Genomic DNA, 13,033 nt, shown 5'->3' with positions numbered 1-13,033 from the left:
TAACAATACAGTAAGAAAGTCAAGGCACTTGTGATGTCAGAAGAGAAGGCCTGAGGTGACACAATGCAAGACTTGTCGAGTGCCACACACCTGTCACCCAGGAGGAGAGTGGGCTCTGAAAGCCAAGGCTGCCTCATCCTAAAGATTTCAAAGCCTTTTAAAATATTTTGATTGGTAAGTGTGGTTATTTTTAAAAAGCAGAAATTTAAGCACAACATTTCTTCTGTCAAAAGATCAACTAACAAGGGACTTCAGAGTCACTGACTTAAAAACATTCAAGTTGCTTCCAGAATAAGGACCTCCACATGAAGGGAAGTCCAACTCACAGAACTGTTCTAGGGAACACTGGCAGAGCTGCACTGTCAACAGGTAAAGACGCCTTGAATCAGCAATTAGGAAAATGAACACGTGACTGCTCTAAGAGCCTAGCAGCCTTGATTAATGGAGAACTGATGAAGTCTTTCGGAAGAAAAAAGCAGAAGCCGAACTCTTTTGTTACAATGCAAGCAAAACTGATTACATGGATTCAACACAGAAAAGTTTTAATGAGACAAATGTCAAGCAAGCACATCAACTTCTTAAAGAAAATCCAAAAGTTTAATTACAAAACGCTTGTACAGAAACCTGGCAATTCAACAGCTCCAAACACATGTACACAATATTTCCTTTTCTAAAACTTGTCAGATATAAAGCCCCTCATCTCCCTTCCCCAGCTGCTCCTGTGTTTTAATAAAAAGCAAGAGTGGAATGTGTAACACTGAATTGGTAACTGCTTCCTTCTTGAGAACACGTAGGTGCAGGATCAGCCATGAACCTTCAGGGAATAAACCCTTGGACCAGCCTGCACCCTTAACTCCTCCCCTATGTTGAGCATGGGGTGCCACAAGGTGGAACAAACCAGCCCTGCATAACCTGACTGAATCCCAGCCACTTAAGGCAAGTGTTGAGCTGCTGGGAGAGGCAGTATTTGAAAGGAAGCTGTTGCTGTGACAAGGATTCCATCCTGTAGATTCTCTTGCCATCCTCCTAAATTCTGGCTATGCAAATGTGTGTAGATGAGATGAGGTATCACATCTGTAAAGAGGAGAAAGATGATCTTTGGACCGAGCCATAGCTTTATCTGGGTGTTAAGATCAGTGCTATGGAAATGGCGCAGAACTGCACACAGAGAGAAACAGCAATATGAGGAGGAAGGAAGGGAGGGCAGGAAGCATCTGGCTGAAGACAAAATCCCAGAACAGGCTTGGGTGTCCTTCTGCCAGACAGTGAGTTAGCATGGGTTTAGCAGGCAAGCAATCTAAGAAGGAGGGAGCCGGGCAGACACAGGCAGCAGAGCTGGCTGGCTGTGCAGTGCCTAAGGGGTCTTTTTCTAAACGAGTGGTATGTGGGTTTCAGTGCATGGAGTTCCATGTGCTCACACAGCTCTCATTACTACTGCTGCCCCCTTTGGACTATCTAATAAAGCACGTAGAAGAGGATGCAGTACGGAGAACAGGGTGATGTGGCCACAGCATGGGGGCTCTGGCTTATGGGCATATGTGAGGGCCCTGCCTTTGGTGGCCCAGTGCCTAGATCATGGGCTCAGCATGCTCTGCTTTGGTTCCAAAGATCTCAGCTGCCACCTCTATCCTTGTTCTCTAGAGCATAAAAGGAAAACAAAAAACCAAACCAAACCCCAAACTTACAACCAAACCAAACCCCAAACCCAACCCAAAACCCAAACCCAACCCAAAAACTGAAAACCGACCCTGAGGAGAGAAACAGAACCTGTTTGTTTTTGTGATTAAACAACAAGAAAATTCCATAGTAAGGAGAGGGAGGGATGGAAGCTGCCTTTTCCTCATAGATTCCACAGATTCGGCAGTTAGTGGCTACAGAGGAAAGCAAACACAAGTGGATTCCACTGTGCCTTTTTGTGAGCTCATGAGACTTCTTCCAAAGACGTTCCCATCATCTTAATGCATGGATCTGTGCACTGAACAGTGTTGCTCTGTTTCCTCTTAGTCAGATGTGGGCTCCATTACTCTCCTCCCCGCTCTTTACCAATGACCTTTTCCTCAGCGAAAGTGCTCCACAAGATACTGGGGACTGAAGAACCTTGCTGTGGCTGGGATTCCCAGTCTGAGCAGGAGCAGTGCTCAGAGATCAGCAGGCAGGACCAGGAAGGAAGAAGGGAGCACTGTCCTTCAGGGCAGCAGTCAGAGAGCCTGCTGAGGGGCTGGCACCCACTGAGCACCATGTAGGGCAGGAAACACTGCCTGGCTCCACAGGGCACTGTCAACAAGAAGCTCCCTTCTTTGGAGTCACAGCAGGGCAGTGATGGAGAAGATTGGGTCCATCTAATGAGAATTCTCCTTCAAAGCCCCGCTGAGCAACAAAACCCAGAGGTCAGAAAATGGAGATGTGTATTTTGGTAGGAGTGAAGGAAAGCAGTCCCCCAGAGGCATTTAAAAAAGTGACATCTGGGTAAGAAAACTGGAGTGGGATTGTAACGATGAGAAAGCTTCCTTTCTGCTGCAGAGGGAAGGAAGATGTCAGTCTTGGGTCGATGTTGTCAGGAGAATGTATGCAGATCCACTTCAGCAGAGGGGCTGTACACGTTCAAAGCTTCACACAGGGTATTCCTACAGAGTTCACATATCCGGCTCTGTTGCTCCCTCATGCAGCTTCCTGGGATGAAAGCATTTCACTTACTGACAATTCTTTCACAGGGGGGATCTGCAGTCCTCTGCCCTGTCTCAGTTCAAATGTCAATGGGCGGCCTCTCGTTCTGTGCAAGTGTATACACTACATCTTGGAGCACTAAGATCTGTAGAACAGAGAGAGAAAAACAAACACCAAAAAGGTAACTGCCAGCCAGAAGGAGTTAGGGTTATGGATTTAAAAATGCTTTGATTTTTGAGAAGGGTCTAACAGGGTAAAGTATGAAATAAAGACCTCATAAAGCCTCAGACAGGCAATAGTGAGATGCTACAGACAGTTAAATGAGAAATATGGTCCTGCTCTAGTCCTGGATCCAAGAGACAAGAAATCAGTGGCTGCTCATCAAAAAGCAAGGATCAGAGAAATCTGATGGGGGAAGTTAGCAACTCACTTCAGTCCATGGGATATACAGCCAATCAAAGCCAGTTTTCCTTAAGGATAAAACTGAAGTTATCTGCTTGTACAGGAATGTATTTATGTATGCTATCAATTCATTTTCTTACTGATTAAAAATAGTCATTAGACCAGCAAGATGGATCAGTGGGTGACCTGAGTTCAGTCTCTGGGACCCACAGATAGAAAAAGAGAATCAACTCCCAGAAGTTGTTTTGTGATCTCCATACATTGTGGTATATCCGTGTACATGTGCATAGACAAAGACAGATACAATGAATAAAATGCAATAAAAATACATAAAGAGAATAATCTCTAATCTTCAAATAGCCAAACTCTGTGATTCAATAGAAACTGGGCAATACACAGACTATGACAGTCACAGTGATCACATCTCAACATAAACACCCTCCTAGTTCCTTTTGTGTCTCTAGATGCTAGCTAGCCACAAGAAAGGTGACAGCTAGAGTAATTCTTCCATTGTATATCTATAAAAATAAATTAAAAAGTGGCTGGCCAAAAGTCACTAAGATTAATCACTGCATTTACCTTAATGCTTTGTTTTAAGTCTTGAGTACCTTAGCCCTACTACCACCCTGTCATGTTAGGGCTCTGCTTCAGAGGCCCTTGAATGACAGATTACACAATCACGATTAGCCCTGGCATCTGAAATTATCTACTCAGGCATCTTCAAATGCTACATCTCACCTCTCTTTGGGATATACATAAAACACACACACACACACACACACACATACACACACACACACACACACACACATACACACACACACACACACAGAGAGAGAGAGAGAGAGAGAGAGTGTGTGTGTGTGTGTGTGTGTGTGTACATTTCTAAAGGCCTTTTTCCAGCTCTGATGTGCTCCTCTAAAACTTGTAAACTTGTGGCCTATGAGCTTCACTTTAGTCTCTGGCTCCTTACAGTAGAATGAAGCCTTTGCCAAGCTGGTGTCAGAGTAATTAATTGCACCATGAGTGCTGGGGACATCAGGCCTAGCTGTCTGTCTATACATATTTGTATAATGAGACCAAGCTAGTATTAATCACTATCTTTCTAATTGTTCCATTTGACAGCCCGGGATGGGGGGCTCGGTTATGTTTGCATTGGAAATTGTAAGATCTGTGGTAACAGAACAGTTTCAGACATTTTTTTTTTCCCAAGGACAAAATACTTTTGGTTAAAATCAAGGAGCCTGGTAATGGCCTAGGTTTTTCAAAGATACTCGAGAGAGCAGCCACTACAGTTTATGGTCTTATGGTAGACAGCTTTAGGAGAGTCTTACTGGCATATGCTCAAAGTGAATACTCCATACTCGAATTCATTGCCCTCTCCTTAGGTGAGGAGACTCCACGTTATCAATTACTGATTTCCCTCATGCTGAGTCTCCCAGCTCTCTCTTTTTAAGCCTACAAGAGTGCTAATTGAAAACACTGTGTGAGAAGGAAGATGAGCTCCTGAGAATCCCAGGCCTAGATTTACAAGCTGTTCCTTCATAAGTGGCGGCCCTGATGCCGCATCTCCATTCTCCAGGGAGTCCAGCCGGCTCTTAGAAGTATAGTCCATCCCATCTGGCTGCTTGCTACAAGGACGATAATCTTGTTCTCATTTAAGCATGGGCAAAACTAAAGAATAATGAATAGTCTTGTATGGTCACTACCCAAAGGCTCAACCAAGGAAAAAGACTCTATTGTCTTTGTCTCTGCTGGCAAATGCTGCCTTGTTAGATAGAGAGATAGGGGCCTTATGTGTTCTCACATGTGCTGCTCAAACTCTAAACCAAGGCAGAGTCCACGTTGTATGGATGAGGGTGCTCTGTACCCAGAGGACAGAGATTCAAATGCACACTACTCCTTATGAGCATTCTGCTGGGCTGGAGAGATGGCTCAGTGGTTAAGAGCACTGACTGCTCTTCCAGAGGTCCTGAGTTCAAATCCCAGCAACCACATGGTGACTCACAACCATCTGTAATGGGATCTAATGTGTCTGAAGACAGCTATAGTGTACTTCTATATAATAAAGAAATCTTTAAAATTAAAGAGCATTCTGCTATTCATTTTGTGTGTGTGTGTGTTTTAATTTATCTTTTTCTTTCATAGTCATTGTTGTTTTGCCTGCAGGTATATCTGTGAGGGTGGAGGATCTTCTGTAGGATCTCAGAGACAGTTGTGAGGTGCCATGTGGAGCTGGTATTGAACTTGGGTCTTCTGGAAAGAAGCCAGTGCTCTTAACCACTGAGCCATCTCTCCAGCCCATCGCTTGAGTTTTAATACATGGCTTTATCACTAATGTGGTCCAACTTGAAGATTTCCACCCAGACTCTATGTCTATAGGTAAGAAACAATGTAATCGACAGACTGTGGGCTGCTTATTTTACTGATGGCGTGTTACGGTATCTCTAGGAATTACAGTGATCCATCCCCGCTTTCATTTAAGAATGTGGTCTGGTCAGATGTGTCAGTACAAAACACTTAATGCTAGTGTTCGTGAAGGAGAGGCAGGGGGATCTCTAGGAATTCCAGGCTAGCGTGGTTTACATTATAAGTCCTGGCCCAGCCAGGGCTAAACAGTGAGACCTTGTCTTAAAAAGAAATGATATCTGATGACTGGCCGTTCGTACCAAAAAGTCTTTGTGGGCAGCTCTCTTTTGGAAATGTACTTTCTGTCCACCTCCTCTCAAAGAATGTATAACACTTGCTGCTACTCATTTGTTGTCTTTTCTTCCTTCCTTCCTTCCTTCCTTCCTTCCTTCCTTCCTTCCATCATTCACTCATTCATTCATTCATTCACTCATGTGTGTGGTGTACATGTGAGGGCAGGTGTCCACAGAGGAGAGGAGGGCATGAGATCTCTTGGAGCTGGAGTTACAGGCAGTTGTCAGCCGCTATGTGTGAGTGCTGGGAATTGAACTTGGGTCCTCTGGGAGAACAGCAAGTGTTCTTAACTAGTGAGCCATCTCCCCAGTCTTCCTTAATTTTTTTAAAAGACAGGTTCTCTCTATATAGTCCTGGACAGTCCTGGAATTCACTATCTAGACCAGGCTGGCCTTGAACTTACAGAGATCAACCTGCCTCTGCTGGGATTAAAGGCACAAGCCACCATACCTAGCCTCCTTAAAAAAAAAATGTATTTTTAAAGATAGGGTCTTGGTATATTAGCCTTGGAGTTCACTAAGTAGATCAGGCTGACCTTGAACCTGTGGTGACTCTCCTGCCTTGAACTCCTAAGTGTGGGATTAGAGCTCAGCTTTACTTTTTGTTTTACTGGATGTGGGTGAGTGTTTTTGTAGATATGCATCCAAAGCTGTCTTTCTCAAGGGCCATCTACCTTCGTTTTTTTGAGAAAGGTCTTTCATTGGCCTGGAACTCACCAATTAGGCTAAGCTGATTGGCCAACAAGGTCCAAGAGCCACGTGCCCCACCCCACTCCTCTTCCACAGCTGGCTTTTATGTGGGTTCTGGGACAAAACCTCAGAACACCTAACAGCTGAGCTACCTCTTTATATCCTTTTGTTTGCTTTTTCAGACAGTCTTACTGGTGTTAGCCCATGCTGGTCTTGAACTCACAATCCTCTTGCCTCAGCCTCTTGCCTCTTCCCTGCTACTGTGAATGGCTTTTTTTTTTTTTTAAAAAAACTTAAAATTAGGACATGAATTGCTCCACTGAAGCGTAGTGTATATTAGCATTTAACATACAACTGCCACACTGCTACTGAGTGGTGAATAAGAACGCTTCTTACTTAGAAAGGATTAAATATACAAGTTCCTATTAGATATTTATAAATTAGCACTATTTATCAGGGAAGAGACAGATTAATAGGTGAATGCTATTTATTTTGTTCTGAGAACTATTCTTTTCAGTGATTTCCATTAAACTTTCCCATAGAGTCTTCAAGACCCTTTGGAAACCAGTAAGAGGCAAAACTAGAACTGAGTTCCGACAACAAAAACCATGTTGCTTCCATTAAACATGGCTGACACATGTCTAAGAAACCACCTCAACTCTGTTTTTACTATCATTGAGAAAGACTTCTAGCAATTACACGGCAGGAATCTAAGTCAAGCCTCCATCTCAGTTAGTGCAGTTCCAGGATTTAGCAGTCGTTGCCGGTGAGCACTCACCAGTGCTTAACGATCAAGCCTGTTCACAACCTCTCGGACTGTAGCTATGAAGTTTTCGTTGTCTTGGGGATTAGCTAAAATTATACTGTGCAATCTGTTCATGTATGAGTCAATGGTGTCCACTGTTGGTATTTCTCCACTTCCTGAAGAGAGATAAGAAGACACAGTTAAGAAAACTTTCCCATGCACTTCAGCTACATGACATTTAACAAATCCATGCAAAAAAAAACCCCAAAAAACAAAAAAACAAAACAAAACAAAACAAAAAAACAACAACAACAACAAAAAAACCCAAAACAAAACTATGACACTAATGTAATTTGTTCCACAGACGGTTTTTAATTGCCTAGGAGACAATTTTAGACCTGGAAGACAGGAAGCTAATCTTTATATTCTGTGGTGGTCTGGGTGAGAAATGTCCCCCGCAGGCTCATGTATTTCAGCTTTTGGCACAGTTGTGGGAGGCCATGAAACAAGATGGAGGCTTGCCTGAGGTACGATGCAGGAGAGGCCTCCTGAGTTGGTATCTTTGTCCCACCTCAGTCAGCTCTCTGCCTGCTGTGTTTGGTTGCAGATGTGCTCTGCTCTCACAGCAAGCATCCTGCTCTGGTCACCCGGCCTGTCACTCGCTGCTCCACTTCCCACCATGATGGCCTCTATAGCTATAAACCAAAGTAAACTCTTTTCTACGTCTCTTTTGGTCATGATATTTTATTACAGCAACAAGTAACTAATACATACTCTAAACCAGTAGCTCTAGACCTGTGAGTAAACAAACCCTTTAGGGGGAAGGGACTCAGGGTCACCTAAGGCTGTCAGTAGCCACAGATATTTACATTGTTTCATAACAGTAACAAAATTACAATTATGAAGTAGCAACAAAGTAATTTTATGGTTGGGGGTCACCACAACATGAGGAACTATATTAAAGGGTCAAGCAGCATTAGGAAGGTTGAGAACCACTGCTCCAAACAGATGGGCAATACAATACAGTTTATATGAGGAGCTGTGTAACCAAAGATTTGAGATTGCCAGACTCAAAAAACTGCTCTGACTGTTATCAAAATGAACATGTAGTAAGAAATGCCAGTGCTGTTTGCCTTCCCACTAAAGCATAAATAAATACAAGGCAGACTTGGTAGAAGAAAGTGCTCTCCTTAGGCTTGGTAACCTGACCACCCACGTGGGTCTGAGTATCCAATTCGCTTTAATGTTAAGGAATGGGTTATATTAAAACAGAACTGGACGAAAGTCTGAATGACCAGTGAATTTAAAAGTTTGGAAGGACAATTTTTCTTTTGAGACAGGGTCTCACTATATAGCCCTGGGTATCCTGGAACTAGATCAGGCCGATATGGAAACTCATAGAGAGCCACCTACGTCTGCATCTCAAGTGTGGAGATTAAAAGTGCATCACCATGCCTAGCTTCTTTTTTGTTTTTGAGAATCTATGTAGCTCAGGCTATCATGGAGTTCTCTAAGTAGACCAAGCTGGTTTTGAACTCACAGATATGTCTTCCTGCCTCTGCCTCCTGAGTACAGGGATTTAAGGAAAGCACCACCATGCCCTTCCCAGCCTGCACTGAAGATTTTGACAGGATTTTTTTCCCCTTCTCTTTTCCTCTTGGGACACGTTGTGGCTTCTCCACGTTGATATCAACAGAAATGACGCCCAATCCCCGTCCTCCCGACTCTCCCTGCCACTGAAAGTGTGCGGAGAGGATGACGTTACCAGGCAAAGGCATGCTGGCAAAGCTGCTGGTCAACATCTGCCGCAGGGTTTCCAGGTGCTGCTGAAGGACGGTGTTTCGGCTCCGTTCCTGGATCACATCAACCTCCAGCTTCTCCACTGCTGTGCGCATGCTTTCCACATGCTTCTGTAGGGCTGCGTTCCTTTCTTCAAACTCCATGTTGGATTTACGAAGCTGGCGGAGTTCTGCCTCACGAGCTGAGGACAAATGCCCCCCAGAATGCGTGGTAAGAGAAGGAGCCTCTGACGAGTCCCTTCGACTCTTCTATGAAATTCTGCTTAGCTATCTCTCATTAGCTACCCCCTCATCTCCCGAGTCTCTTTACCACACTCCAGATAGCAATTTCAACAACCTGGCTCCCCAGAGCTATTTTAATTCTTAAAGCAACATAGTCAATACACAACATTGCAACAAACAGTGGTAATTTCCACCATTCGGTTAGATTTTGCTTTTTAAAATCCTGCAGTGAGAAGCCTGAAGGGCTACACAGGGGTGTCCAGAAGGGCTGGCTGGCTAAGCATGGCTGTGGTTACCTATCTGTCCCGAAGTGGGATCAATTTGTAATTTCTTTTCTTTTTCTTTTGTTCTTTAAGAAAAAAGATTTACTTATTTTTATGTGTGTGGGTATTTTGCCTGTATGTATAGCTATGTACCACATACATGCCCGGCATCTACAGAGACCAGGTTGAGTGTATTAAATTCTGTGGAACTGGAATTACAAACTGCCATGTGGATACTGGGAATGGAACCTGCGTCCTCTGGAAGAGGGGCCAGTGCTCTCTCCTAACCTCTAAGCCGTCTCTCCAGGCTTCCAAGCTTTGCAGTTTCTTACTGAGTATTCTGGACTCCCATGTAAACTTTCATTTGTACAGAGGGTTCTAGGTTACCTATCGAAAAGCCATAGCTTTAGTGATTTACATTTATTTCTTTTGATCCAGAGACCAGAGAAACTTTGGCTGCAGTGCCCTTGTTTTCTCTTCCTGGTCACGGGATGAAATACCAGCCACTCTTTGCAGCAGAGTCTTCTCCAGTCCTAAGGAGGGCTATCAGTCGGTGCTTCTGAGCAATGAAATCAAAGACCCAGGAACACACACACACACACACACACACACACACACACACACACACACACACACACACACTAGCAGTAATCACCTTTGCTGTGGTTTAGGAACTCTTCGGTAAATATAGGGATGTCAAAAACAGAGCGTTCCTTTACTTCTGTTTCTTTCTATGAATCAAGAACAAGAGTTAATTTTTAGAAGATAAATTAAATACTATGATTATGTCTTCCTTAGAGAAATAGCTGGTGAGCAGGAATCAAACCAGGAGAGCTTGGGATATAGTCACCTCATTAGACTGGAATGTCACAGAGCTGAGGCAGTTAGAATTAAATCTCTTAGGTGTATGGCTGCTCTTAGGTGTAGTGAAGGACTTTAAAACAAACCCACATGCATTTCACTAATGAAGACAACAGAAGTCTTTTCTTAGCCCCGAGCTTTGAACAGTCAACAGTGGAGAGTTGTGAATGTGGCTGGGTTAGGAATTGAAAAAGGGGTCTTCCAGTTGTTCCTACTGGCTTCCCATATCTTAGATAGATATGCAATCTAGATTTGCTGAGTGAAGAATAAGAATTCCCGGCAGAGTTCTGCCAGTGAGCAATCATAATGGCATTCCGTTGCTACTTCTCTCTGTTTACAAGGGGCAGTATATCTTTAGGGCTCTTGAAGACTTTTCTTGAGACACAGGAAAAACAAATAAACCCAAGAAGCTAGAAATAGCAGGGCTCTACAAAAAAAAAAAAAAAAAAAAACAAAAAAAAAACAAACTAAGGATTATGTGAGAGTGAAAAGAATAGCAAAGCCCCAATTAATTCACCCATGAAACATTAAAATAAAAACTATCAAAAGACTACTGTAAAACACTTCCAACCTTGAGCCCTTAGAGCAGAGCCAATATTTCAATTTTCTTTGGCTTCCATTTCTGTAATTAATTTGAAGTTGAAGGTATAATGGATATAAGTTATAGGTGTTTGTATTCAAAGTCGTGAATAAATGAAGAGAAGAGTAGAAAGTGAGGAATTGTGGAATCTTCAGATTCCACAACCTCTACCAGAAAGCAGTAAAAGAAAGTACCCAGGGTTCAGCCCTAGAAACATGTTTAAGGTAAGAGATACTATGTAGAACACAGAGGATAAAATGTATCCTTCTGCCAGGCATTGGTTGAACAACAATAACAATAATAGAAAAAAGTGGTTTGATGCCCAGTAGAGGAGCTAAACAGTTCAGCTGTGAGGAAACCTGACAGCCAGAATTCTGTCCCACATTGGTGTTTGCCTAGGAAGGGATGGGCTGTAGGAACTGCCTACTGAGATGTGAATCTAATGCTTCACACCCATAATCACAGCGCTTGTGAGATGATCTCTCTAAAAAACAGATGGCAATTGGAAAAATTGTTTAATTTCAGAACACCTAATTTTTACCACATCTTTTTTGTTTTCCTAATGGAAGAAAGCAACTTTTTCTAGAACAATTTAAAAAGAAACAGCAGTATTACCATTAAAGCTCCACATTTTGATGTGCACACCTCTCCCTCAAAACAGCTCTTAGTGGATTTCAATGAGAATGGTTCTGACAGGGTCTTAGCCGCATTTCTAGTAGCTGTCTATAGATGCAGGTTGACTATATGCTTGAACTTTATTACCTGGCTGTGACAGGAAGCGTCAGGCCACACAATCCCAGCATGCACATGGCACACTAGGCCCAATCCTAAATCCACAAGTGACTTAGGAGAGAGCCATGTAACGTTAGCTCTCTTGCCTTGTTCAATTTACTACTCAGCTGCACAGTGACCTCGCCACGGCCCGGTATTTCCCATTCAGAATGATAAGGGGTTGCTTAGTTCCCATTACCATGGCACAAAGGGCCCTTTTCAAGGTCTTGACTCTCCTCAGAATGGTAATTCCATTCTATTCTTTGCCAGAACAGTCCAAACCCAACTTATTATGTAAGGGCAGAGGCTAGCGACAGCTAGGTGCAATATATACTGCCCCTTGGTACAGATTCTTAGAGTACAAAATAAGAAACATTAAAGCAATTAAATGAAACTGTTCAATCTCTGAATGCAACGGAGAATTTCTGCTTAAGGAAGAGTGGTAATAAAAACCACCAGCACTCTTCCATTACTGAGTACATTTCTCGGCACAGAGAGGCTCCTGCTGGGGGCTGGGATATACTTAAGCGCTCTAAGGATTGCTCATGGGATCAAAATCATAAGGATTCCATTACTCCTCATTGAAAGGGGCTAATTTGTTCAGCCCTAGTGTCATTTTCTCATTTTTCATAAATTAAAGGAGAAACAAAATTATTGTTTTACTCAGTCTTCACATGCGATGAAGACGCTTTCCAGAGAGTAAAACTCACTGGCTGTCCTGTCTAGTGGGCTGGTTTTTGATCTGAGAAGACAAGAGTGCTCCTCACTCTGGATTTCCGTTCTGTACACCGAGGGGCGGGGAAGAGAACAGAGGGCTTCCTGAATACAATCTATTTCAGCCTGTGATTTAGGGTGAGGCTCGGGACAGAGCCATAGGAGCGCGCCATGCACCTCTCAAGTGCCTTTTACTTGAGGACCATTATCATCACCAGGATGCAGGGCCTTCTGTTCAGCGGAATGGCTTCCAGGAGCATTTGTCAGCTCTTGGATGCACTCTGCTGCTCCTGTCCAAGCAACAATGACTTAGGGAATCTCAAGTCAATTGAGAAAGAAACCTTTACTACGTGGAAACTGGTAAATCTGTCTTCACCAGTATGGAATAGACGCTGCAGGTTTCCTTCCCACAGCATTCAGTTTACTCCACGTGCTGCCCATAGTCCTTAACTGAGGTACGGGAACTGAGGTTTTAGCCACTCTCCTGCAGCTAACTTTTTTTTTTTTTTTTTTTAAACTTTACTTTACTTGTCTGTCTGTCTATCTACATAGCTATCTATTTTGGTTTTTGGAGACAGAGTTTCTCTATGTAATAGCCCTGGCTGTCCTAGAACTCCTTT

At 43.2% G+C, this 13,033-nt stretch overlaps 1 protein-coding gene across 1 annotated transcript in view; it reads right to left on the bottom strand.

Moving 5' to 3' along the window:
• Positions 1-525: 525 nt before the first annotated feature.
• The window catches only part of Hmg20a (high mobility group 20A), an 83,314-nt gene continuing 70,806 nt past the window's right edge, over positions 526-13,033 (bottom strand). The window contains exons 7-10 of the mRNA XM_032909607.1: positions 10,143-10,218; positions 8,969-9,184; positions 7,237-7,379; positions 526-2,809 (exon numbers count right to left, since the gene is read on the bottom strand). Coding sequence (XP_032765498.1) covers positions 7,243-7,379; positions 8,969-9,184; positions 10,143-10,218 — 429 coding nt within the window. The 3' untranslated portion in view covers positions 526-2,809; positions 7,237-7,242. The remainder of the gene's footprint in view (positions 2,810-7,236; positions 7,380-8,968; positions 9,185-10,142; positions 10,219-13,033) is intronic.

This window comes from Rattus rattus, chromosome 8, assembly GCF_011064425.1.
Source record: "Rattus rattus isolate New Zealand chromosome 8, Rrattus_CSIRO_v1, whole genome shotgun sequence".
Classification (NCBI taxonomy): Eukaryota; Metazoa; Chordata; class Mammalia; order Rodentia; family Muridae; genus Rattus; species Rattus rattus.
Note: the sequence above shows the minus strand (reverse complement) of the source record. Positions and strands in the feature narration are given on the sequence as shown.